Here is a 25,772-nt window from a genome sequence, read left to right as displayed (position 1 = left end):
CCCTCCCGCCATCCACACCGCTCCCGGATACTGATATCCCCACTCCCCATTACCTCTCCTTCCCTTTCCACGTGTTTTACGGATGAAGCGCCACGCTCTGAGTTCGCCGCAGTCGCTGCCCAAACGTCGGGCGCTGGCGGCGCTGGCGTACCGCGCCACGGCGTTGGCGCTGTGGATCGCGTGCGGCCAGTGTGCCACCCTGTTTGGCCTCGTCGCCACCGCGATCAAGCTGTTTGACCACGCCGTCGCCCACGACGACACTGACCTCGATGCCCTCTGCGGGTTGGCCCACCTGCTCCGCCTCAACGATATTCTGGCCAACGAGACTGTCGGCAGCCAGCGCGCCATCGACCGCCTTCAGCGGGCGCTTGAACGGCTGCCACCGTTGCTTAACCTGCCGCGGTTGTTTAAAGAGTTGGCCGAGTGCTACTTGCTCATTGGCCTCAACGAACAGGCCCACCTGGCGATCCAGACGGCGATCCAGCTCCAGGATAACGACCCGCTGTTGTGGCTCCTCTCGGCGCAGACGCTTATTCGAGTGGGCGCCCGCCAGCCCGCCGGCGCCGCCCTTAACCACTGCCTCTCGCTTTTGCCGAAACTGATGCGTGATTTCAACGACGCCGACGTCGAAACGGCGCGCGCCGCTCACGCCGAACTCGCCGCGATCGCCGCTGCCGACGGCAACATCGAGTTGCTGATCGCTGAGCTCACTGCCACCTTGGCGCTCCCGGCACCCCCCTTGGTTCGCCTTGACGAGCACATTGCCCTCTGGTGCGCCCTTTGCACCGCTAAGGAGCGCGCCAACGATATCTCCGGCGCTATCGCCGCCTGCGAACAGGCTCAGCAAGCGGTGGGCAACTCGCTGCGAATTGTGATGAACCACGCCTACTTGTTGTTGCTTGATGGCCAAGTCGACAAGCAGCGGGCTACCAAGGCGATCTCCCTCCTTAGTAACATCGTCAATCTTGACAAAGAACGCGATGCTCTTGGCTTCGACGGCACCCAACTGTCAGCGCAGTCGCCCAACCCCGCGGCCGCCGGCGCCGGTGGCCAAGGCGCCAGCGCTCAGGGCGCCGACTTTTTGCCGTGGTACTTATTAGGTCGCGCCTACCTGGTTTTGGAAGAACCGCGCTTGGCCTACGACTGCTACCAAGTGGCGCTCCGCAGTGCCCTGAACTCGCCCATCACCTGGCTCGCGGTGGGTAAGCTTTACCTTGAGCTCAAACAGCTCCCCGATGCCCTTGCTGCCTACTCGCAAGCGCTTCGTCTTCAGATGGAAGAAGGCTCTCCCGGTACCGCTACTGCCTGGGACGGCTTGCTGTGTGTCTACGAACGCTGTGATGGTCAGCTTGGCGATGCTGCTGATGCTTGTCAGCGGCTGGCGGCGTGTTATCGCGCCATGGGCGACGTTAAGCTGGCACAATTTTTCGACGAGCGTGCGGCTCAGCTCCAGAAAGCCGCCGCGAACCAGGCGCCGGTGCCCGAGTTACGGGAACCACCTAATGTCCCCGAGTTCTTGCTCCGTGACTTGGTGGCGCTCTTGCCCAGCGAGCGCATCGCTTTCATCCAGGGTGGCGATGCCGCTAACGCCAATGCTGGTGCTAATGGTGCCGCTGCCCGCGCCCCGATGACGCCGTCGGCGCTGATTCAGGCGCCTCCCCCGGCTCCCGCCACCGCTACCGCCACCCCCTCGGCGACGACGACCACACCCAGCATCCGCGCTTTGACGAACGGACCCGTGCCCACTACAGCACCGCAAGTGCCGGCGCCTGCGCCCTCAGCGGGGCCTCCCAACCCGGCGCTGGCGCCGCGTCCGGCACCGGCGTCGGCAGCGGCCACTCCCAGCGCCCCCTCGGCGGCGCCAGTGCCGCTGGCGTCTACCAACGGTCCGGGAGCGCCGCAATACCCCCTTCCCCTCCCGGCGTGGCTGCCCCAGCACCAGTACCGTCAGCAGTACACGGCTACCCCCCAACAAGGGACGCCGCAGCAGTCGCCGCCGGCGCTCCATCATGGCCACCCCCAAGGGGCGCCGCAACCGCAGATGGCGCCGGCGCCACCTGGTCCTCCTCACTTAGCGCCGGCGCCGGCGCCCCCCGGCCACCCCCAACCGCTCCCAGGCCAGCCGTACTACTTCCCCGGAGCGCCGCCGCAACAGTACCCGCCACCGCCGCCCAACGGGCTGTACCCGCCGCCGTACTATGGCAGCTACGTCCCGGTGCAATACCCGGTCAACAACTGGCGTTAATTATCGAGAGCGCATTACATATAGCATCGGGTGGCAAGATCAATCCACCCACTTGGTCAGCTTTGGCTTAAGTGTTGCACTGGCAACACCAGCAGTGCCATCGGAGTCTGTAATAATATAATGCCAGAAATATCATGATTGTAAAGATACACACCCAAATGTGCATTTAACCCAATACGAAACAGAGAGCTTTATCCTCGAATGAAAAATGATGATCTCATATAACTTATGAATAGAGAACGCTGGTGAGGTAACATCATATAGTGTTATCACAAAGAGTTACTGGTTGAGAGAAATCATCGTTTACAACCCCTTAGTTTGAGGTGGCATGGAGTCGATCCATGCCTCAATTTCTTGCCACGTCCACCACACCACTTTACCCTTTATAGGTTCCAGCTTCTCGACAGAAACGCCAAGGTTCGCTAGCGCCTTGATCGCTGACAGCCCCACTTTATCGTTAGCGCCGTCGCGTATGACAATGCCACCGCCATTGGCGTCGATCATCGCCAAGATGTCGGTCCTCAGATCCCCCACCATCGACCACTTGACCGAGGTAGCGTTGAGCTGGGCCATAACCCGCGCCTTATCTGCTCCCGTGTGGATTTTGCCCCACTTGGCGTCGGCAAACATGCCCGAGGCAAAGTCGACCTCATTGGTGATATAGTCAGCAATGCGAATGCCATAGTGGTTCATGCTTCGCTTCATCCACCACAGACTCCAGTTAAGCGACAATATCACCAACGGCACCCCGAGGGCGTTACACTTGCGAGCCGCTGATATAAACCCAGGTCGAAGCTGAGGAAGCGGTTCTTCGGGGGGATGGCGAGGCCACTGGAGCGCCCGCCCCAGTTCAAGGCGAGCTATCGACGCCGCCTCAATGGGAGCTAGCGCCCGCTGCCACTGGCGTTCCTCGTCAATGGTGGTGGGTCGAGGATGGTCGAGGGCAAACTGGTTGTAGTCATCGAGGTAGCTGGCGGTGTAAGGTGCGAGGGGCTGGCTGGCGACTAAGGACAACGTGTCATTAACAGTGATTGTTTCATCCCAGTCAATCACCAATCCGTGGGTGGCGTGATGGTGTTGTGTTTGAAGCAACGTTTCATCGCCAGCGGGGGCCATTTGCCGCGCACGGTTAAGGGTTCGCACCCACTCGCCACCACCACCAACACCATAAGGTATTTTTGTCATTGACATTGAGGAAGATAACCCAAAATAAAAGCGGGGATATTCATGGACTAACAACAAGATTCAAAGCCTACTCAGGTTTGCTACATGTCAGTCAATTATCGGTGAGGCGACGTGGCCCGATCATGACCATTGCCACCGTGAGGGTGGGGTGGTTTGATGAAGTGGATAAAGCCGAATACGGCAAACAGGCCCATGTACCGGAGTGCTGCGGGAACTCCGGGTAGGTGTGACCGGGTTTACTTTTAAAGTACAACTTTCCTGGACAAGCAATAGTGTGGGGTGGGACCATGTCCCGAATAGGCAGGAGGGGCGGTGGCATGTGACCGCCACCTGCAATTATAAACCGGAAGCGAGATCCAGCACGTTTGCCTAACCCCAAAAAAAGCCTCCACCACTCTCCCCTATGGCCACCGACAATAACAATACCACCAATACCGCCCCAGCGAAGACTGACGTGTCGGACATTCTGCCCACCAACGACCCCAAGCAAGCCAACGAGGCGTTTGCCGCCAACGGTATCCCCTCCGTCGAGCAGCAACAGCTGGCGCTCGACACCGTGCGCAAGCTCTTGAACGACGCCGGCGTCGACCCTCGTTTCGACGAGTACGTCACCGCCACCTTCAGCTACATCGCGGGGGCTCTCTACAAGATGTCTACCGCCACCGACAAGGAGGCGGCGCTGAAGGAGATTGCTGAAGACTTGAAACAAAAGTGGGAGACCTGGGTCAAGGAAAGAGAAGCTAAGGAAGCCCAGAAGAAGGCCGACGAGGAAAACGCCGCCGCCGCCGGCGACAAGCTGGATAAGCCCGCCGTCACCGACACCACCACCCCTGCCAAATAGATGTCGCTGGGGTGTGTGGCTCCGCCTGGCTGCTTCGGCCCCCCCAAGCCTCCGAAGCCTAAACCTTACCACGCAGGTGTAGAGAGTTAAATTTATCGTCAGCACAATGTACAGTATTATTTTTTCCACTTGCTGCTGGTCAACAATAGGGTGGGCTCAGCGGTTATATTTTATAGCTAGCAGTTCATCGATCCCGCATGGGGTGATAATAGAAGGAAGGCTCCATGCATCGGCGTTTCGTCATCGTCTCTTCGGCATTGATTTACCGACACCCCCATCGTGGCCTCAGCGGGATGACGGGGCTTCGTCCCCGGCCATCATCTGCCCCTACCAGTAGACTATCGGATGAATGCGACAAAGTTATCATGGCCGCCGTCGACGTCCTGGATCAACCGACATGATGACGTGGCCGCCGGGGTTGTCGGAGAGTAGGGACCCATCGTATGCATGCGCACAAGCACCCGCTTTGTTTGACCGCCACCAGGCATGTGCAGGGCGTTGCGCGGCGCCAATGCATTCGTACGCGCTCTATACGTGACGGAAGCAAGTGGTGATGGCGCAGCCGAACGAGGCACCCCCCGACGAGGCCACCCCCCGTTTTGTGGCACTGGTCACCAGCCGCCGGGGCCCACTAACCCCCTCGTTGCCACTGACTACGGACGCTCGAGCGTGGTGCCGTCCCGATTACGCTAGCTATTCACCTAAATCAGCCATCCACCGCGCTCACAATTGCGCGCCGTCAGGCGACTCGCCGGGACCGGGGCGCCGGTAAAGCAAAAAGCCCAGCTTTTTTGCCACCTTCACGTACAACATCTGCGCCCGGTGGTTTTCAAACTGCGTGCTCCAGTAACACTTGATGCATCCGAGACGGTCGCACTCACGATACACCGCTTCGATTAACTGACGACCCACCCCGTGAAGACGGGTCGTGCGCGACACAAACAAGTCGTTCATGTATAACGCCGGCTCCACAGTCCAGGTGTTACCATGAGTTAAGTAGTGGGCAAAGCCAATGACGTGGTCGTGTTCGTCCACCGCCACCACCGCGTACATCGGCTGCTGAGGGTCAAGAAACCGGGCGAACGTCACTTTGGTGACGTCGTCGCTCACTTTGTCTCTCAGCTTATAGAAGGCAAGATAGCCGTCGTCACCTTTCCAGAGCGGGTACCACTGGTCGTAGTCGCGCTCCTCAATGGGTCTGATTGTTACCAGCATAGAGAATAGATGCGGCGGGGTTCTGTGGGGGAGACGCCGGCAGGGCTATATATATAAGGGGAGGGTTAGCGGCTAATAGAGTCATTTCGCGGGGGATCAGGGGAGAGGCTGAATCGGGTAAGTCGATCCGTGTATTTCTATGGTACAATAAAAACTGAAGATGAGTCATCACGCCAACATCTTTCTCTCGATCACCTGGGACTTGGTCAATTCCTCGTCACACTTCTTCAAGATGTCGTCGGCGAGGGTGTCGATGGCGTGCGAGTGCAACATGTTGTTGTAGCGACTGGGTTCCTGGGGCAACTTGAACAACGTGGTGTATTCCTCGGGGTCCAACTCCTTTTCGCCCCGCTTCTGGCGCTCGAAGTTCTCCAACTTGCGCTGCTGCTTCCACTGGGCGATCTTTTGCAGCTCCTTTTGGTACTGGCGCTGGTAGTAGTTGAAGTTGTTCTGGTCATAGTTGTAGGCGTCGATCTGCGAGTACAACAGCTCGAGCAACTGGGCAGTGAAGTTCTCGTCCAGCGACAAGTTCAAGATGTCGCTGGCGCTGCCGCCGCGCTTGCTCAGGGTGATGTGGCCGTCGGCACCGGTGTTCAGCGCCATGTACAACTCGAGCATCGTCTGCGACCCCAAGTCGATGGGCACTTCGTCAAAGATCGACAAGTAGTTGACGCCGTTCGCCGCCAAGTCCTTCAGCTTCCACTTGCCGTCGACGTAGCTCTGCAAAAACCCTTGCAGCAATCTGTACGCCTTGACGTCGACCTCCTTCAAGTAGGCCAAGTTGTGCACCACCACGAACGCGTCCGGGTTCTGCAACTGCTGTTGCGCCAACCCTTCGACGAGCTGCGACGTGACAAAGTTGCCCAGGATCGACAGCTGGAACCACCCGTGGAACTCGACACCGTACCCAAGCTTTCTGAGCTGGGCCAAAATGTCCTGCTGGTACTTGGCCCCCAGTCTCAGCCGGAACAGCCCGCCTTCGTACTGGTCAGCGTAGGGGAAGGGGTAGGCGTGGGTGATGTCGATGTTGCCGTCGTCGTCCTGGAACCCCATGAGCGCCCCCAGGTACAACTGGGGGTAGTTTTCCAGGGTGTGCCGCACCATCGTGAGCAACACGCTCAGCTGCATCGTGATCTTCGTCGCCCGAGGCGCCGTGATTTTCTTCGAAGGCGTCGCCATGGTCGTGGTGAAAATTCGATGCCCGCGCGAAAATTTACCTGGTGGTGAAAGAACCAACGGTAACTCTAATACCAGTAACCAGTCTACTGAACGGCTACAGAATGAAATGTTGCATTACATTTCTCGAACCATAGCTTATCTAATTCATTATTGTTTTGATAGAGACCATGCAAATCCCTCATGGCGTGGTGGCTGATAGCTGGCGAACGCGCCCAACCCGACGCGACGATCCCTCGTGGCTTATGCCAAAAAAAACCATACGTGAAGAAACTGTTGTATGACTGCGTTTATTTTAACGGTACCGACCTGTCAATGAGAAAATTGTTTTCCGAAAACGTTTCCTATCTTGAACCTCACCGAAGTCGTTGAGGCCACGGGTCCATTGGACGACATGCTTGACGCACACAAAATGGTGTAGTTGTTGATTGATCCAATAACGATACCCTTTAGGGAAAGGTGTTTACGTTTAAAGCAGCATGGTATGGTACATCTTAGTGTTCATTTTAAATAGCGCTATGTTACCATCGTCATTCGGGCAGCCCCAGTTGATGCCGGTGTGCACTAGGCTAAGAGGACGTGGCTGAGACTGATTATTTTGATTGCACCAGTATGTTTCTGTACTCAGATGATGGAAGTACTGGGTGTCTGCAGCGGTGACATGTTTCTTCTATCTCATGCGAAACTAATCGCTTAATGTCAGCATCATTGACGTTTACACAAAACGAAGCCTTACCTCACGCAGTCATCGTACCATAGCCACTTCTGTATATTTCCTACCGATTTTGTGACACATATAACCGTACATTCATTGATTTGTCCACTAAAGAACAGCAGCCTTACCGGCAATCTTCAACTTGAGGGGACCCGGGTCAGTGCAGGCGCCAAAGTCAGCAAGCAACACCACTTTCCCATTCAATTGTTCACAGCCTTTAAAGTCGCAGATCCCCCCAATGCAAAGATAGTTATCTTTGATCTCGTACTTTTTGGGCTGGCACATTTTGAACACCGAGAACACTTTTTGTGAACACCACTTGGGAATTCTTTGCACCGCACCAGTGCGGTCGTCAATGGTGACTAGGCGATCGTCGACTCGAAGGATGTCGTCGTTGTTTTCGAAGAACGCCGTGGGCGACGAACCGTGGTATTCGTTTTTGAGGAAAAACCGGTCCGGCTGAGAGTCATCAGTCTCAACATGGAGACCGTTATAGCGACCACCCTCAGCATCCAACCAGAACCAACGTCTTTCGGTGGGCTGCAATTCGGGGTTGGCCGCCAAGGCCGTTGACAAAAGCGATACCAAGCCAATTGAGGTAAACTTCATTTTAGATGTAAAGTCTGGCAAATTCCAATTACTTTGGTCCGTTTTATAGGCTTCAAAGGTATCTATATTTAGAGTCTCGTACCTGATTTGACGCCGAAGCATCTCATTTTGGAACAGCTTGAGCGGGCGCAAATGCTCAAAGCCAATCTAATGAAACGCAAAGATGTTGCACTTGATGATGACAATTCTTGGCACAACGGGGCATTACTACTCATCACCATGTTAGGCATAGTGGAACTTGTGAACCTGTTAGCCTTCACATGGCAATGTACTGGAATTCGCAGCTGGACTTTTTGATATCGTTTACAAAACGATCAAATCAGTACGATGTTTCATCAGTTCTTCCGATTTTATCCTGGGTTTTACACAAATCATTATGTGCTACAGGTTCTCGAATAGCAAATGTCGCTGAGGAAAAAATAACCGCAGGAGATTTAAGGTTGGTAAAGTTTGTATTCCGAATCGATGACCTGGAGCACTTACTCTTTCATGGGAAAACTTGCGGTTTCTAGTGAACAGTATTCTCTTGTGTTCCGTGAACGGGGGAGCAAAATACTCTGGCTTGACTCGAACAATATCATCAGCGAAATATGAGCTGTAAATCAATCTGTCCACACAGGAATCATGGATCAGCTTTCGCATATGACTCAGAATAGGTGGAAACAAAGCTTATGTGGTTTCAAGGATCACCATTAAACTTAGCCCAACCCCTTGAGCACAAAAACAACCCGAGCTTTCCATCCTAGAGAATATACAAGAAAATTGACAACTCGAAGTCGGTGTGGTGTTACTGTATACTAGTTTGACTCGGCCGTGACTTATTCAATCGGCCACGAGTCGTTAATCTTCAAAACATTTCATTATCTTGATGATGATGCAAGTCTTCAGGTACTCTTGTTTTGAGCCCCCAGCCATCCCCAAAGCCATCCGAACTGGGTAATCGCACTTTCCGCAAAGGTCTAGCTGTGTTGAAATAATTAGCGAGAGACAAACTTTTGATGTTTATCTTCAGCTCCGATGCTCCAGGGACGCTGAGGGGCCAAAACTGTTCATTTTGCACTCATATTGTTTCCTCATAGAATTCTTTGACAAGCTTGAAACCGAAGACGATCAATAATTCTGTGACAACGTATCGCAACCTCTGTAATGAAATGTAATCAATGCTATCAGGACACAACAATTGTACTCCTTTATCAGTCACACCTTACGCCAAATACCATATTTGAGTGCTTTTCCAGCAGTATTGGTTGAGCACACATTATTCTCACTCATGTAAGCAAACCAAATAAATCGTTTTGTACCTTCTCCTCAAATCAATATTCGAAACGGAGAATGCCTTAACGTGACATCCTTGCCTTACCAGAATTTCATCTACTAATCTAACTTAGTCGCCTCATTTCCAATCAAACTGAAGGCATGTTACATCGTCAAGTGTGAACTACATATCTGGTTAAGCGCTACCCTATATGCAGTACGGCGAGAACAAGGTGAATTTGATAGATTTTCATGAATCTCCTGCGCCACGAGTTCTCATCGAGTGATGCTAGATTATGCTCATTGTGATCGCCGTGGCCAGTTTAGTCAAGTAGGATACAGAAAAGATCGAATTTCGAAATTTGAAAAGTTGGGAATTTTATATAAAAAAAAGTGGCGTTTCAAATTTTTTATTCTTCGAAAAATGGCATAAAGTTTTCGAACGCCATTTGCTGCCGTTGATTTATGTTGTTGCTTGCACTTTTCTGAGCAACATTTGTTAGCATACCTAAGGTCTAACTTGTCTGGCTCGAGAAAAAATCGAGGTTTAAGGGTGCGTTTTCAAGTTTTTTGCGGTCACACTTTTCAAGTTTTTGACACGTTATCAACTACTAAATGAGAGTGTATAAACACCACCGGAAGGTCTAACTCCACGAAAGTGGGCTCGTTGGCATCGTAAAAGTCGAGGCTACTTTGGTTTTGATTTTTTTCGCGGTGGGATCAGATTTCAAAGAGTTTGCTACTTGAGATAGATAACACTATGTGCAGGATGTGTGATTGATCACAACGTTGCCGCCATACTTTAAGTAGCGCCATGAAAGGCGATACCCAAAGTATTTTAACATATCGAAATCATTTGTTTATATATTACCATTGGTAGCATCGCGTGTCTTTAGAGTCCCCCCAATTTTCTCAAAATAGTGTTATTTATCGATAGAGGAGAATTTAAAGGGAAAGGTCGAGCGTAGATATACTATGTATACAAGTCGGAAGAGTATGATAATTTGTCATTTAACAATGTGTTAGAATCAGCAAAACTGGTCCAAAGGGCACCATCAAGTCAGTCGTCACCGGCAGGATTATCTTTCGTAAGCCGACTGTTATTGTTCCACAATTAACGGTGCTGGATATAATCAAAGGTGGGTTCCCTTAGAATTCAAAATGAGCTAGGTTCAACTCCACGGGTTTATTTCACCAGTGCCAAGTGCGGGGGTGGTATTTAGGGCATGGGTTGTGTTTGACACTGGCTTTCACCAGATTGCCCCTGGCCACGGCTAACTTGGCCGAAAAATCAACACCACCAAAACTTGTCCGATCGGCACCAAGCCTTGGCCACGTTACTCGGTATGGTTCGCATTGCGGGGGCAGTAATTTCAGCCCAATCGGATGTTGAACAGATTTGCACCCCCGCTGATGGCACTCTGGTTGTGACCGCCGACGAAATACCAACACCGCCAGAAGTGGTCCAACCGAATATTGAGTCATATTCCCCGTGATGACTTAGTCCGTCTGTTTTGGTTTACTACCAGATGAATAGTTTTTGGTACTGGTCAATGTTTAGTGATTCGATTTCGATTTACAGATGAGAGTTCTTGTCAATTGTTGGATCATCCAAGCATTCAGTTTTGTCATTTCAAGTACACCTATAATCGTAATCAACCAACTTTAACTTACAACAACACAATGTCCTCCTCGTCAGTGTAGTTAACGTTTGAGATGAGAGCCACATTTTCGTCATGGTTGATGGTGACGTAAGCGTGAGTCAACGTAGAAACCCCCAAGTGGACAGGGACGCCGTTCAGAGTGGGTTGTACTCCCAAAACACATTTGCCATTGGGTTTACCATCGTTATTGTAGGATTTGATCGACAAATCATTGAGGCTGAGTTTGATTTCAACGTCATTGAACCAGAACAGGACATAAAGGTTGGGATCCAATTCACAAGGAACCCACGTTATCGAACCATCTATAACCGCGTTGGGCACTTTTGCGCGGATTTGATCAACGATATTTGGGGGCAACCTCGAGACCGTCAAACCAGTGTCCAAGAAGGCTTCAATGTTTTCACCGAGCACCTCACCGTCGACACCAGTGATTTTTGAGATGTGAATATTGTCGAAGCGAGAGTTGGCCGTGCCGGTAGTCAAGGGCACCGTGGCCACGTCGCCCTTGATTTTCGCCTTGTCAATACCGCCAAACACGATTGACCCAGACGTAGCATCCTTCGAGTTAAGATAGTACAGGTACCCATTGGTCTTGATGATACCATCATCCTTCAACTTCTGGACCAAGTTGGGGTAGCGATTTTTAGCCAGTTCATTTTCAACTCTACCCACACCGAGAATTCCGTGGAAGTTACCGGTGTTGTGGGTAACGTTGGTACCCAAAGCCCACTGGAAATCATCAATCTTGAGCCCGTTGTCGAGCCAGATCGGCGACGTGCCATACCAGCCTTGAACCAGGGTATGGTCGTAGTACCACACGGAGTACGGCTCAGACAAGTTTTTCCAAGTACTCACGTCTTGGACAATCCGCTTATCCACCCAAAGATCGGCCGACCCAGTATCAATTTCAACCGACACCTTTTGGCCCTGGTTGCCAATATCGACATCAATCAAGTAAAAGAAACCATCTACCCATAAATTAGACTCTTGTGCCCCAGGAGCCGCTCGGAACGATCTTCCCGAGGTGATGGGTTCTTGGCGAGTGCCTTTGCTTAAACCGAACTTGACAGGCTTGGCCTCGTCTCTAATCGCCAACGCCGCGGACAATGCAAGTAAATATGGACTGAATAACATTATGTGTTAACCAAGAACTCTCCCTCCCTATATGACGGGTATATATACCCCTCCAGGCATGCATTTTGTGTTCATTCCCCGGGTATTGTTCGCTGCTTTTGTCCTTGTCAACGTGCCCGTGATAGCCTGAATCATGCATCTGATTAGTTCAAAGAACCTCTGAAAATATGAAAGTTCAACAAACTCGGGAGCTCATCTCGGATCAAGGATCATGGTGCTTTCGTTGGTAAACAAGAGCGGGTTTGACTAAATCATTCTAAACGCGACTAGTAGTATTGGCGCCACACACCAAAGCTATGGCAACGGCCTCCCACCTGACTCGGGACACTCTCACCCCGCTCACCCGTGGAAGCCACAAAGGTACACGGCAAATTTCAAAACCCCCTATTCTTCAGTATGTCTTATGATCCTAAGAATATCTACTTTCAAACATTAGTTATTAGCGAAGACAAAACTTCACGTGTACCTGAGAAAATAGAACACCTACAATGAACTTTTAGCACCACGGGCACAGAAAACGGCTGCCAACTTCACTTTTGTACCACTTTTAAATAATTATCTCTTGGCTAGATCATTAACCGGCGATAAGGGGGACCCTTATGATAAGGTAGCTTTTTGAAGAAAACCGATGTACACTTCGTAATATAGGTGTTTCTAAATCTTAATTGGATACATGGGCCATATCGACAGAGACGTCTTCAGTTAAGTAAACATCTTGTTAAGTTTGCAGCACAACTTGATCGAGTCATTGGTTTGTCAGCCTCCTTAGGTATTGCTTAATGAGATTGATATTTTTGCATTATGATCTAAACTAGCAAATAATAATGTATTCCCTCAACTACATTAGTCTTGCCGAAACTGCTGCCAAATTCAGCCTACTTTCGTACTGTGAGGTTACCGAACATGTGGAATTCTTCAACTGGCCTCGCATGTGCCGTGAGCTGATTTACCTTTCGATGCTGGATTCATTTCTCCACGAAATGCTGATTCAGTTTAAGGAGCACCACCTTGAACAGCTTAAGACCCTAGTATTGTATGGCCACCCGTTACCTGTCATTCGACGTTCGGGGATTTGCGTGTCCACCGAAAATGTCGACACTGGGGTCACTTGGGATTGAGTATGTTGACAAGAAGCATGAGTCGCAAACGTCCATAGAAATATTTAGCAGCTAGGTTTTCCTCTGGTCTGTGCAAAATCGACTTGTCAATGAATAGTGAATCAGAATAACTTTCATCATTGCGTAGAAAATTTGTATCAAATGTCAACTGGCCAGACTCGGCTAGAGTATAATGCGGTGGGATGAACTTTGCTGGGTTAGTATCAGTCGCGATATGGATAGCTGGCACTTGATGTGTTCAGCAATTCCTTTGAAAACTTTGGCTTCCCTTCAAATTCTAATTTCAGTGCTACCACCCGTGGCCATGAGTCAGTACAGTATCCAAGTTTTTCAAAATGGGTGTCAAATCGTCGTCGTCTATCGTTGGTAACTTTAGTTCAAGTAGATCATATATGTTGACGTTTTGATAGTACTCTATTCAGGCACTCACAACCAAAGTAGAATGCAATGATGGCATCCCTATCCTTGTCACTCGGAAGTACTTCAACACCACCTGTAAGCTTAAAAAATGGAACCACTGGAGCATATCATTAAAGGGATCACCACCCAGTGAGTCCATTTCTCGACTGTCGTATGATGTGAAATTGGCTCAGTATGACGCGTCATACACGCCGTAAACTCTTAGGATATTCACCAAAGACGTTCCATTCGTCCATTGCAATTCACTGCCACTGTATTCTCAATCAATTCTGGCTCTTGCTTCACGGTTGGAGAACCTTTCAGTGCTTATCGCGAATATGCGATATGACTCAACGGTTTAGTTATCGCCGCTCACATCCTGCGAGGAGCGGCTGACCCAGACGACCGGATTCCAATTTATACAGCTACAACTGGTGAAGAACAATCCCTGAAGACTCATAGAATCTTATTCTAAACTATTCATAAGAGCTATTATGAGTCACACTGGTCTTATTCTCATTATCTATGCTTCTTCACTCAGTTTCTGACCTATTTTCGTGCGGGAGAGGACCCAGATCTTTACGACGCCGGCCCTTCGTGTCATCAATCACCCACCATAAAAATCAATCTCTAAATCAATATCTACTAAGCTGCCCACATTTCCCAAAAACCAAACGCCACCAACGCGGGGGCATCGCACTCGCCAAGGGTTATTTACCAGCTCTTCGCACTCACAAATTTTTCATCCACCATGTCCGAAGAAACCAAGGAGCAGCCCAAGCTTTACCTCGACGAGGTCACCGGGGAGCAAGTGTCGAAGACCGAGCTCAAGAGAAGACAGAAGGCGCGTGCCACCGCCGCCAAGAAGGCGGAAAAGGCCAAGCTGGCCCCCGCCCCCGCCCCGTCGAAGAAGAAGAAGGATGACGAACCCGTCGACCCCACCCAGTACTTTGAAAACCGGTCGAAGCAAATCAACCAGTTGAGAGAAAAGAACGAGGCTGGCGACGCTTTCACTCCTTACCCCCACAAGTTCTCGCGGACTTTGACCCTCCCCGAATACAGAGAAAAGTACCTGCTGTTGAAGAAGGGGGAAACCTTGCCTGAGGAACAGGTCAAGGTCACCGGGAGAATCATGGCCAAGCGTGACTTGTCGCTGAAGCTCAAGTTCGTCGTGCTCAAGGGCGATGGCGTCGAAGTGCAAATTATGTCGGCGGCGCAAGACTACTCGCTGCCCGAGGCGTTTGAAAAGATCCACGACTTGATCAAGCGGGGTGACATTATCGGTGTCACCGGTTACCCCGGTAAGTCGTCGCCCAAGAAGCAAGAGAACGCCGAAGGTGAGCTTTCGGTGTTTGCCCAAGAGATCGAATTGTTGACCCCCTGTTTGCACATGTTGCCCACCGAGCACTACGGGTTCAAGGACCAGGAAGCGCGTTACCGTAAGCGTTACTTGGACTTGATCATGAACAACTCGGTGCGGGACACGTTCAAGACGAGATCGAAGATCATCTCGTACATCAGACGCTTCTTGGACAACCGCGACTTCATCGAGGTGGAAACCCCGATGATGAACGTCATTGCCGGTGGTGCCACTGCCAAGCCGTTCGTCACCCACCACAACGACTTGAAGCTCGACATGTTCATGAGAATCGCCCCCGAATTGTTCCTTAAGGAGTTGATTGTCGGTGGCATGGACCGGGTGTACGAAATCGGTCGTCAATTTAGAAACGAACAGATCGACATGACCCACAACCCCGAATTCACCACCTGTGAGTTCTACCAGGCCTACGCCGACGTCTACGACTTGATGGACATGACCGAAGAGCTCTTCTCGGAAATGGTCAAGGAGATCTGCGGTGACTACAAGATCAAGTTCCAACCCGACGGCCCCGAAGGCAAGGAACTCACCTTGGACTTCTCGCGCCCCTGGCGCCGGATCAACATGATCGAGGAATTGGAAAAGGTGTTCAACGTCACCTTCCCCGCCGGCGACCAGTTGCACACTGCCGAAACCGGCGAGTTCCTCAAGAAGTTGTTGAAGGACAACAACTTGGAATGCGCGCCTCCCTTGACCAACGCGAGAATGTTGGACAAGCTTGTCGGTGAGTTGGAAGACACCTGCATCAACCCCACCTTCATCTTCGGCCACCCGCAAATGATGTCGCCGTTGGCGAAGAAGGACCGCCAAAAGCCCGGTTTGTGTGAGCGTTTCGAAGTGTTCGTCGCCACCAAGGAAATCTGTAACGCCTACACCGAGTTGAACGACCCCTTCGACCAGAGAGCTCGTTTCGAAGAGCAAGCGAGACAAAAGGACCAGGGTGACGACGAGGCCCAGGTCATCGACGAGACCTTCTGCAACGCCTTGGAGTACGGGTTGCCCCCCACTGGGGGTTGGGGTTGCGGCATCGACCGGATCGCGATGTTCTTGACCAACTCCAACACCATCAGAGAGGTGTTGTTGTTCCCCACGTTGAAGCCCGACGCCGAACAAAAGTAAGCCTATAGTTTTGTAAATTAGAGATACTCATACTGAGCCTAAACGTCAATAGTGTATTAATTCCGGTGGTTCTCTATTTCATTATACTTCCTCTTCAAACACGGTTTCAATGGGTTTTTCCATGAACGCGGCGTGGGCGCCCACGGTGACGATGGTGGTACCGATCAACCACATCATCGTCAGAATCGGCGACGCGAGGAACCCGAGGGGGACGGCCACGATCATAAGCCCTAAATACAACTGCGACGTCTGGAAGGAGCCAAAGGGAGTCACCAAGTCCTGCCCTTGCAACCGGCTGATCAAAAACACGCCGCCGGCGACGAACACCAGCACAAACAACAACATCAAGTTGGTCACCAACGCGTACACCGAGAGAAGCGCCACCCACACCAAGTAGTTGGCGGAGAAGTAGCCGACGTTGTACAGCACCCGCGATTGCACCTCGCCGAAGTTCGCCGGCTTCAGCACCCGCCGCACGTCGAAAAACTCTTGTGGGGGCTTCAACTTCGAGATCAGCAGCAGCACCGCGGCGAAGTCCAGGCGGAGCCGTTCCATCAGCAAGCGTTCCAGCACCGCCAGCGCGGTGGCACCCATTAACGACATTAGTGGTGAAGAGTCTACGTGTAGCTTGAAAAGTGCGATTCCAGCACCGGTGGGTGGCGCCAGGGCTCGTGGCGGAGACCCGAAAAATCGCGTCGGCGCGACGTGTCCCAACGGCTGACCACCCATCATAATACACTGTCATCATTTGGATTTTCAACATCTAAATATCTAATTAGCAAAGCTTTTGAATGTTTTCAATCAAACTTGAAGTACCATTTTTTCGGGCTAATCTATAGAGACGGCTGGTGTCTGCTTATCATTCATACCCGTAAGATATAGGATAAACATTTCAAGGCTGCACAAGAGAAACACATATACAGCTACATATATTGGTTCTACCAAGAATGATCTCTCCACTAAATACAGGTTGAGACCTTTTGTCTTGACATTGGCCGTGCAACCCTTCAAACCACCACAAACCCGACAGGCTTGCAAATGGCTATAAATCACCCCACTTATGCTACACCCGTGCTGCAAAATTAGCATTGAGACCGTAGTATAAAAAGGGCAAGAGGATTTTCTCCTTCGACTCAGTGGCGAGAAAAAACCAGCACTCAGTCGTCCTCCCCTTATCCCCATGGCCGTGTAGCATTTTTGGCTCCCCGTCAGACAACCCTCTACGAGTAACTTTTGTTAGCAGACCACGTCGCCCAGACGGCTGTAGCGAGAGTTATGGCCCTGAACTTTCGCGACCATAGACGGTGGCGACCAAATACGGTGGCGACCAAAAAAGAGCCCCTCTCTGTCTTGAACATCCTACGTAATCTTTGTTACTAATGTGAATATTGAATGGGGCTGATCGTGGACGCCTTCTGCTGAATGCGAAAAACACCCTGATCATATCAAATCTATTTAACCAAGGACGCTTCCTTCATTTGCGATGCGCTCAGGAGGACTACTTTCATGAGAACAATTAATAATTGGGAAACGTTCCTGGTAACTGTCCAACGTATTATATGACTGGCTCATATTATTTATATTCTCCGGTTAGGTCATGGAAATGTCTATTAATGCTAGTGTTTACAAGTGGTACACAGTTTGTGCTGGTAAGGGTAAGTCTTTTGCATGAGGCGGAGCGTCTCGGCGTCGTCCAACTGGTGGACCTTGCGGATGTGTCTGATCAATGAGTCGCGGCGGTAGAAAAAGCGGCTGCACCCGAGCTCGGGGCAGCAGTACATTTTACTCTCGATCTCCGGCGCTTGGGCGGCACAGTCGGCGGCGACCTGGCCCTTCTCAAAGTGGCAGTCGTAGTAGTGCCACCGCAAGTCCAGCAAGCGGGTGAAGCCAATTTCCAGCATTGGGCACGACGGCACGCAGCACTTCTCGTGGCGGGGCGCCAGCTTGTGGATGCGGGTGTGGGCGATAAAGTCGGCGTAGGTGACGGAGACGTGGGGGCACCGGCGACACCGCTTGTCGGTGGCTGCCACCCGCATCCGGCGCAACTCCGGGCGCAGCAGTGCCAGCGCCACCTGAAAGCCCGTGGGAGCCTCTACCTCCAGGGTAAAGTCGTCGCCGTAGTCGGTGGTGTCAAGATACAGGGTGTTGGTGGTGGAGTAAGCGTCGGCGTGGGGCGAGCCTCCCGTCGAGCCGCTGTCGCTGTGGAAGCTGAAGTTGCCGTCGTAGCTGGTCAACTGGTAATTGTCAGGGTATCCCGGGTTGATATCGGCGAGGAGAAGGTCGTCCCACTCCGCTGGGGTCGCCTCGATCGCCGGTTTCAGTACTCCTCCCGGGTTGCGGCGACTGCGGCTATTATAGATGCGCGGCCACCCTTTGCGGTTGCGTCGTTTCTTAGGCACATACCGGTATAACGGCCGGCCAGCGTTCCACCCCACCATCTCGAGGGCATCGGCGCCAAGCTTGTGGGCGAGGCCGATGTTGTAGTGGAACGAATCAGGGGGTGGCCACTCCTGGAAAGCACCGGGAGTGCCTGGACGGCACCAGGCGGCCCCGAGGTCGGCAAACTGGTCTTCTCTGAGCTCGGGCAAGGCATCGGCGTCGACGGCGAAGAGGTCCTGGATGGTGCCTGGGGCGAGCAACGGCAGCATCGGCGGCGCGAAAAGCGTCTCGTAGGTGAGGTCACTCATCAGGGTCAGTGATAACAGCAGCGGGGTTGCTTTGAAAAAGGGGCAAGGGGGTCGTACTTATATAGGCGATGCAATCAGCGCCGGCGGGCGGCGGGGTCTGGATTGGTACCTGAAGTACGCGCTGTAGGCGGCAGCATCATCTGATGATATACGGGTGCGGCCGCAGCTGCGTTTGGGCGGTGGCAAAGAGGTTGAAACGCGGTCAAATCCGAAAACTTCGCTTAAGTTGAAGGTTTGCAAACGAATAGGGTAGCCAAAGCGGTTGCTAAACACCTCGAACGATTGATAAGCTTGTTGAAGACGAATGGCATTAAGCCGTTTCGATCACGGCGAACGATGGTTTAGTCGATGTACCCCTGATCGAAACATGCGGTGTGGTGAGCTCCAGCATCGGAGTGCAGCGACGGCGCCACGCCTCGTCTCTCTACCCACCTCCGGGGGAGCGGTAGATCCGGGGTTGTGGCGGTTTCGAAAAGTGTGGCTTTCGTTGAGGGGGATATTGTTATGTAGCTCGAGATCCTCACTATCGTCTCGAGGATTTCGCGGGGCACTATATCTCGAGGGCGGCATCGCCGTTCGCCGCAGCGCACATAACCGTGTGAAAAACCTAACCCGCTCGATGCAGGCCTTCAGATTAGGTGCTTAGTTACCCCACAGCCCATAGCCAGCACCTCGCTACTTCAATTTCGCCTTGACAACCTGGATGACACCATTTACCAAGTACTATGTAAGCTTACACTGTTAATCGAGCCCACCGCCGCGGTTTCAAGTGGTTCTGATATCAATGTGAAACCAAACAGTGTCCCACCCCGCCACCTGAAATTCGGCCAAGCCCGGCGTCAGGCACGCCCCGCCTGATCTCGCGGCATTGTCGGACAACTGCGTTCACTATAGGCGACTATCGCTTCTCCCGCGTACCTTATTCAACGGCACTACCGTTGGGATTGTCATGAGGGCAATTTACCTCAAGCGAGAGTTGCTCTGAAATTTTTTTTTCAGAGTTAGCAATCAATTGTCCCAGTCAAGCTCATGGGTTAATGATTTATAGTTTATTAACGAATTGAACCGAATAGATGGGTCCACCAGGTCCATGTCAGAGAATGTCGAATTTTAATTCATAAGGGTTACATTGAGGTAATTGATCAAAGGACGAGAAGATTGTATTAAGACGTTTATGAGGTGGTGAGATATACCAAACCATCACGTTTGTTTGAACTTGTAATTTAAAAGCTAGTAGTATTGCAATTGCGAGTGAGGACTATCCTATCCATAAACGGTGTAAAAACTCTATCAATTGAAGATTCATAATTCTCACATTTTATATGGTATATGGTCGCTTGCACGAATGCCGAAGTCGGGTATACCATGGCACTAATTTGGTTCCATTATCGTGGCTGTTAGTCTTGGCAAGATCTCAGCGGTCGTGTTGGTCCATTACCGATCGGCGCCGATCGTGGACCACGCAATAATGCGGAAATAAACAGAAGCTTGAGTGAAATTTTGTATGAGCCAATACAAAAAGAAAAGAAACGTTAGACGTCGTCTTTCCGGCTTCGGGATTTAAGTTTCGAGTTTAAATTTATAAACGGCAGCGGGTGACCACGGGGGCCCAGGCAGTCGTCGACAACACGCCTAGTCTGGCGCAAATAGCGTGCGCAAACGTGACCACGCCTCATCGCGAAAAAAGAAGCATATACTCTATTTTATGATCATAATTAGTTTAGGTAAAGATCTCCTTCACCACCCCCTTCCAGCCGCCGACTTCCTTTTCGTCGTCGTCGCGGATGTCCAAGTCGACCCGGCGCCCAGCGTCGAGGTCGACCTTGTCCAACGTCACCCACTTGGTGCGGTTGATCAATTTAAGCCCGACGTAGAACACGGGGAACACGGGCAACAAGATGTAGGAGTCGACGAAGTTGGCGGCGTCAAAGGGGACAAAGTACATCCACCCTTGCACCAACGCCAAGAACACGTTGAGCACGAGCGAGAACAACGGGATCCACGGGTACCACAACCCCTTGTAAGGGAGCTCGTCGGTCAGGCGCCCTTGTTTTTTCAACGCGAGGCGGAAGCGGATGTGGTACAACGAGATGTTCCCCCACACAATGAACACCGCCACCCCGGAGATGTTGACGATGTAGTTGTAGGCCTCCGCCGCCCCCGTCAGCACGTTCATCAACGACAAGAGGCCGAAGGCGTTCATCAAGATCACCGCCATGTACGGCACCCCGTGGCGGTTGACCCACCCGAGGAACCAAGGGGCGTTGCGCTCCTTGGCCAAGTTGACGATCGTCCGCAGCCCGATGTAGATCAGCGAGTTGATGGCGGAGATACAGGTGACGAGGATGAAGGCGTTGATCAAGTGGACCCCGCCCAGCCACCCGGCGCGCTGGATGGCGATCGACATCGGCAGCTTAAGCGTCTTGTTTTGCAGGGTGAGCCCGGGGTCGTTGTAGGGGACAGTCAACCCGTACAGCACCGCCACCCCCATGTAGACGATCAAGATCCGCCAGAACGTCTGGCGGATCGCCTTAGGCACCGCTCGCAGCGGGTTGCGCAGCTCGCCGGCAGTAATAGCAATGGACTCGGTGCCCGAGTAGAACGTCAGCGCAAACACAAACGTCAGCGCCACCCCTTTGAACCCGTGGTTGAACGACCCGGGGTCGTTCCAGTAGTGGAAGCCGAACGCCTTGTGGCCCTTGATGCCCCCGGCGCAGTAGACGATGGCAAAGATGTAGAACGCCACCAACCCCAAGAGCTTAAACCACGCCAACCAGTACTCGGCCTCGCCGAAGGCGCCGACGCCCAAGAACTGGAAGCCGAGGAAGAACGCCCAGAAGATAAGCACATACCCGTAAAGTGGCACCTGGGGCCCCCAGAACTCAAGGATGGCGGCGGTGGTGTTATACTCGTTGGCCAACACCCCGATCCAGATAATGACGTAGAACCAGCCCACGGCGCCCCCCCAAGCGGGGTCGATGAACTTTGCCCCCAACGTCGAGAACGCCCCGCCCGAAGGGTACAACGTCAGCAACTCCCCCAACAGCTGCATCATGGCAAAGGCGATAAGGCCGATGATGCCGAACCCCACCACCATCGACCCCGGCCCGTTGCGCAACGCCATCAGCGCCCCGATCAAGATCCCTGGTCCGATGATCCCGGCAAGCGCCAAAAGCGAGATGTGGCGGTCCTTAAGCTTCCGCTTCAACTGCTGCGTCGTCTCCAGCAGCGCATCCTCCTGGGTGACCACCACCTGGGGTTCCTTTTCCCTCAGCGATGGCGTCGATCGTATCGACTTGGTATCGGTATAATCCAGCATGGCGGAGTTATCGTGGTTTAGGAAATGGGGGAAATTTTATGGTGGAGGTTGGGATGTCGCTTGTATATAAACCACAATCGCCATGGCACGGCGTTGGCAGAGAAAATATCGAAAACGCTAGGTCTCCCCGCCTGCACCTCGAGCTAATCGAACAGGGTCGGAAGTCACTCGGGAGTAGGGGTAACCCCCACGTCGCCGAAGCATCACCGCACGTGCACCGCAGCCACACCTGAGACCATCATGTATGGCACCACGTCATCGAGTGTCACTCCGCTCGGGTGCAGGTGCGCAAGGGTTTCTGTTTCTCTCTTGTTTGGCTCACGGGGAACCCTAACCCCCCTTCCCAGATAGGTAGCAACATTGTCACGGGCGCCGTTTCCCCACACTACCAGGCAGCGCCAAGATGTTCTTAGCGTTGCTGATACGCTGATATGCTCAATAGGGCCGCAGCAACCCTCAGAGGTCCCATTGTGAGACCTACAGCCAGGCGAGGCAAGTGGCAAAAAAAAAAAACACACCCGCGGCCCTGGCGTAAAATCCGGCGCCGGGCTGTAAAAAAACGCACATCCATGTCATGTCGGGATAACCAACTTTATCGTGCTGGCGCTATTTCCGGTCGCCGACATGGGGGAGTGGGGGAGCAGGGGAACGAATCACAGCCCCCGATGGCCAGTGATAAACCCTTTTGCCACTTCAGTAGACATTGCACGTGCCGGGGATAAGCAGCGGCGGCAGCGTCAGCCTCGTTACTGAGGGGTCTACGTTCACACGAGCAATCAGAGAGAACCTTGGCAAATACAGAAGGCTATTAGAGTTAATGTAGTGGGGCCGATCAGACCCCCAGCACACCCTGGTGCTGGACGCCCGCTAGGGATACAAAGCCGCACACCCGATCAGGGCCTCCCCCGAGGCAGGTTGTATCAAAAGTTGCCTCGGGCAGACACCCCGCTCGCTCTCCTCCATCACCAGAACACTCGCATCTATTAGGGAAGATACGGTGGCAGAAACAGGAGGGACCGGCAAGTTTTTTTCAGGCCAGGATTTGTCTCTACCCCTCGCCGTCTGGCTTGTGGCTAGTGACAAACCAGCGAGCCTTGCTCGACCAATTAACTTGCCGGTGCTGTTGTGAAGAAAAAAAAAAAACACTCAGCGAAATTGCGCGCTAGAAAAATGCGTGGGTGGTCATCGCGCCATTCTAAGAGTTACCCGGACATCACTCACAGATTTAGGGTCAGGGGCACACCCCCCACGGACGAAAAACGCCGGCGACAATGCCCGTTTATGTACGGTTAATTAGCAATGTTGTCGTGACATTGACGAGAGCGAAAAAGCACTGGCCGAGATGAGGGCATAGCCGCGCTGCACAAGTGACGGTTTGTGTCAATCGGCGCCCTGGCGGCCAGGGTCTCGCCCCAGCCGCCACAGTGCCCGGTAAAACCACTTCCGAGGGCGACATCCCTCTATACCTCATCGCAACCAGAGCCACAATTATTTAAAAAAAAACCTTTATACTTTACGCCGGAAACGGCGATCGTTGTGACAGCGGCTTATCCCCGATCGCCTCGACGGGCACCTGAAAAGGGGAGGGAAATGATAGGCGATAGCGGACGATCTTCGCCCATGCCAAATTGCTAGCGCTAAAGCGAATTCCCTAAATCTCAGCGTTAGAGCAATTCCCTAGATCTTGGCGTTAGAGCAATTCCCTAGATCTTGGCGTTAGAGCGGTGCCCTAAATCTTAGCGTTGAGCTTATTGCCGACGATAAAGTAGCGGGTGGCCCACCAGCACACGGTGCCGAAGGCGGCGAACGCGCCGACAAACTCGACAAAGTGCTGGTACTCGGCGTGGGAGCCCTTGCCGATGATGGCGCCGCCGACGGGGATCATGCCGAGGTTGGCGAGACTGACGAAAAAGTACATGAGGCCGTAGCGCTGGCCAAACACGTCGGTCGGGGTGATGACGCCGAGACACACGGGGGTGAGCGAGAGGATGGTGGCGCTGAAAAAGCCGAAGATGGCGCTGAACGCCCACATCCCCTGCAGCAAGTGGCCAAAGGGGAGCCACACGACAAACGTCAGGACGATGGTGCCGACCATCGTCAACACCATGATGTTGTAGTGGCCGATGATGTCGCTGAGGTACCCGGGGATGATGCGCCCGGCGATCCCCGTGGCGTTGAAGATCGTCACCAACAAGTACAGCTCCAGCTCGCTCATCCCGTGGCTCATCAGGTACAGCGGCAAGTAGGTGATGGCGGACATGAGGGCGAGCTCCGTCGCCCACACCCCGAGGGTGAGGAAGATGAACCGCCAGTCCTTGAGCGCGGTATAGTCAAAGAGGCGGTGGCCGAGCCGGGCGAGGCGGTGGCCCCGTTTGCGCTCACTGGGGGGAGTGGGGCCGAGCCGGGCGCGAGCGAGGAAGATGGCGCACACCATACACCCGACACAGAAGAACCCAAGGATGCGGATGGCCCACTTGAACCCCACTTTCGGGTAGAGCAGCCGGAGCATCAACGGGATCACCACCCCGCCCACCAGGCCGCCGATGGTGGCGCTGGAGGTGGCGCGGCCGCGCTTGCGGAGAAACCAGTGCGAGATCACCAGGATCAACGGCGTGATGCAGAGGGCGTTGCCCACGCCCAAACAGATGGAAAACGCAAGCACGAACTGCCACACGTGGGTGCACTCCGCCAGACACATGTAGCCGATGGCCAAGAGGACGGTCCCCGCCACCATCGGCTGGAACAGGCCGCGGGCGTCGAAATAGGGGCCGACGACGACGCCGACAAGGAACAGCAACGCGATGTAGATCAGGAAAATCCACAGCACCGTCAGCGTCGGCACCAGCGCCAACTGGTTGCTGTCGACGTACGCCTGGACCGCCCCGACGCTGTTGAGGGTGCCGAAGGTGGCGATGAGCCCGAGAAACGACCCGAGCACCACCAGGTACGCCTCCCAGCCGCCGTCGGGGTAGGTGATGTGGTCGTCTTCGTCGAGCGACAGGGGCGCCGCCAGCGCCGCGTCGAGCGCCTCGCACGCCGTCACCGCCGCCAGCAGCGCCAGCGGGATCGTCACCATGTCGGTGTCGGCGTGGGAGGCGCCGGTGACGACATGTTCCAAGGCGATGTCGTGGGTGTACTCGCGAGCGCCAGAGGTTTTGTTCATGGGAGGGGGTCTCGGATCAGTGGGTGCGTTTGTGCTATAATGAAGTGCGCGGGGCATCGTGCGGCTTTGGCGCCCCGGTCCGAGTCATCTCCGATCGCCGCTATGGGGGCACAAGCGTCAGCCCCCTGACTCGGGAAATTTTGCGGGGAGCCCGGTAGCCATTTAATTGCTCTCGACCAAATTCGAACCTCACTCACCTGGAATTGTCTGAAGATAAGATAGGGGGAGTAAGAAAGAAAAGAAAAAACTCAGGCGGCGTGGGGGTCGCGGGAAATTCGGTAGCGGCATTTCGACTTCCGGAGGTCGCCAAAGCCTCTTCCCACACCTTTAAGGTGATTTCACGTGGTTCTCTTTTGGTAAAAGCGGTGACCCCATAGGGGGTGCGAAATAGCTTGTCCCCGCGCGGCAATACCATGAGAGTAAACCGCCTTAACGGGAAGGCTCACCCGAAGGATGGTCAATAAAACCACTTAAAGTTTTGCTGGTATTAACTTTTGATTGTAGAAATGACACCATAAATAAGGTTACCTTTGCGTTCTCGTACTCATCTC

The 25,772-nt window shown here is 53.0% G+C and overlaps 12 protein-coding genes across 12 annotated transcripts; 3 read left to right on the top strand and 9 right to left on the bottom strand. All coding sequences in view use genetic code 12, as the record gives it.

The window, feature by feature from the left end:
* Positions 1 to 82: 82 nt before the first annotated feature.
* TCC1 (Tcc1p) lies at positions 83 to 2,245 on the top strand (the record flags this gene model as incomplete). The annotated part of the gene is made up of 1 exon (XM_034157574.1): positions 83 to 2,245. One exon carries the CDS (start codon positions 83 to 85, stop codon positions 2,243 to 2,245), a length of 2,163 nt encoding a protein of 720 aa, XP_034010512.1.
* Positions 2,246 to 2,548: 303 nt separating this feature from the next.
* DIURU_004674 (uncharacterized protein) lies at positions 2,549 to 3,361 on the bottom strand (the record flags this gene model as incomplete). Its single annotated transcript, XM_034157573.1, has 1 exon — positions 2,549 to 3,361. The coding sequence occupies one exon, from the start codon at positions 3,359 to 3,361 to the stop codon at positions 2,549 to 2,551; it is 813 nt and encodes a 270-aa protein (XP_034010511.1).
* Positions 3,362 to 3,833: 472 nt separating this feature from the next.
* DIURU_004673 (uncharacterized protein) lies at positions 3,834 to 4,271 on the top strand (the record flags this gene model as incomplete). Its single annotated transcript, XM_034157572.1, has 1 exon — positions 3,834 to 4,271. The coding sequence occupies one exon, from the start codon at positions 3,834 to 3,836 to the stop codon at positions 4,269 to 4,271; it is 438 nt and encodes a 145-aa protein (XP_034010510.1).
* A 723-nt stretch (positions 4,272 to 4,994) lies between these two features.
* Positions 4,995 to 5,486, bottom strand: HPA2 (D-amino-acid N-acetyltransferase; the record flags this gene model as incomplete). Its single annotated transcript, XM_034157571.1, has 1 exon — positions 4,995 to 5,486. The coding sequence occupies one exon, from the start codon at positions 5,484 to 5,486 to the stop codon at positions 4,995 to 4,997; it is 492 nt and encodes a 163-aa protein (XP_034010509.1).
* Positions 5,487 to 5,654: 168 nt separating this feature from the next.
* DIURU_004671 (uncharacterized protein) lies at positions 5,655 to 6,665 on the bottom strand (the record flags this gene model as incomplete). The annotated part of the gene is made up of 1 exon (XM_034157570.1): positions 5,655 to 6,665. One exon carries the CDS (start codon positions 6,663 to 6,665, stop codon positions 5,655 to 5,657), a length of 1,011 nt encoding a protein of 336 aa, XP_034010508.1.
* Positions 6,666 to 7,485: 820 nt separating this feature from the next.
* On the bottom strand, positions 7,486 to 7,986 carry DIURU_004670 (uncharacterized protein; the record flags this gene model as incomplete). The annotated part of the gene is made up of 1 exon (XM_034157569.1): positions 7,486 to 7,986. The coding sequence occupies one exon, from the start codon at positions 7,984 to 7,986 to the stop codon at positions 7,486 to 7,488; it is 501 nt and encodes a 166-aa protein (XP_034010507.1).
* A 2,924-nt stretch (positions 7,987 to 10,910) lies between these two features.
* Positions 10,911 to 12,038, bottom strand: DIURU_004669 (uncharacterized protein; the record flags this gene model as incomplete). Its single annotated transcript, XM_034157567.1, has 1 exon — positions 10,911 to 12,038. One exon carries the CDS (start codon positions 12,036 to 12,038, stop codon positions 10,911 to 10,913), a length of 1,128 nt encoding a protein of 375 aa, XP_034010506.1.
* Positions 12,039 to 14,306: 2,268 nt separating this feature from the next.
* On the top strand, positions 14,307 to 16,052 carry KRS1 (lysine--tRNA ligase; the record flags this gene model as incomplete). The annotated part of the gene is made up of 1 exon (XM_034157566.1): positions 14,307 to 16,052. One exon carries the CDS (start codon positions 14,307 to 14,309, stop codon positions 16,050 to 16,052), a length of 1,746 nt encoding a protein of 581 aa, XP_034010505.1.
* Positions 16,053 to 16,133: 81 nt separating this feature from the next.
* DIURU_004667 (uncharacterized protein) lies at positions 16,134 to 16,655 on the bottom strand (the record flags this gene model as incomplete). Its single annotated transcript, XM_034157565.1, has 1 exon — positions 16,134 to 16,655. One exon carries the CDS (start codon positions 16,653 to 16,655, stop codon positions 16,134 to 16,136), a length of 522 nt encoding a protein of 173 aa, XP_034010504.1.
* Positions 16,656 to 17,668: 1,013 nt separating this feature from the next.
* Positions 17,669 to 18,700, bottom strand: RME1 (Rme1p; the record flags this gene model as incomplete). The annotated part of the gene is made up of 1 exon (XM_034157564.1): positions 17,669 to 18,700. The coding sequence occupies one exon, from the start codon at positions 18,698 to 18,700 to the stop codon at positions 17,669 to 17,671; it is 1,032 nt and encodes a 343-aa protein (XP_034010503.1).
* Positions 18,701 to 20,459: 1,759 nt separating this feature from the next.
* On the bottom strand, positions 20,460 to 22,058 carry AGP3 (Agp3p; the record flags this gene model as incomplete). Its single annotated transcript, XM_034157563.1, has 1 exon — positions 20,460 to 22,058. One exon carries the CDS (start codon positions 22,056 to 22,058, stop codon positions 20,460 to 20,462), a length of 1,599 nt encoding a protein of 532 aa, XP_034010502.1.
* Positions 22,059 to 23,787: 1,729 nt separating this feature from the next.
* DIURU_004664 (uncharacterized protein) lies at positions 23,788 to 25,221 on the bottom strand (the record flags this gene model as incomplete). Its single annotated transcript, XM_034157562.1, has 1 exon — positions 23,788 to 25,221. The coding sequence occupies one exon, from the start codon at positions 25,219 to 25,221 to the stop codon at positions 23,788 to 23,790; it is 1,434 nt and encodes a 477-aa protein (XP_034010501.1).
* Between the last annotated feature and the right edge of the window lie 551 nt (positions 25,222 to 25,772).

The sequence above is a fragment of the Diutina rugosa genome (assembly GCF_008704595.1).
Source record: "Diutina rugosa strain CBS 613 chromosome Unknown scaffold41_size130375, whole genome shotgun sequence".
In the NCBI taxonomy this organism is placed as follows: domain Eukaryota; kingdom Fungi; phylum Ascomycota; class Pichiomycetes; order Serinales; family Debaryomycetaceae; genus Diutina; species Diutina rugosa.
The sequence above is the reverse complement of the archived record's forward strand: the minus strand, read 5'-3'. Positions and strand labels throughout refer to the sequence as shown.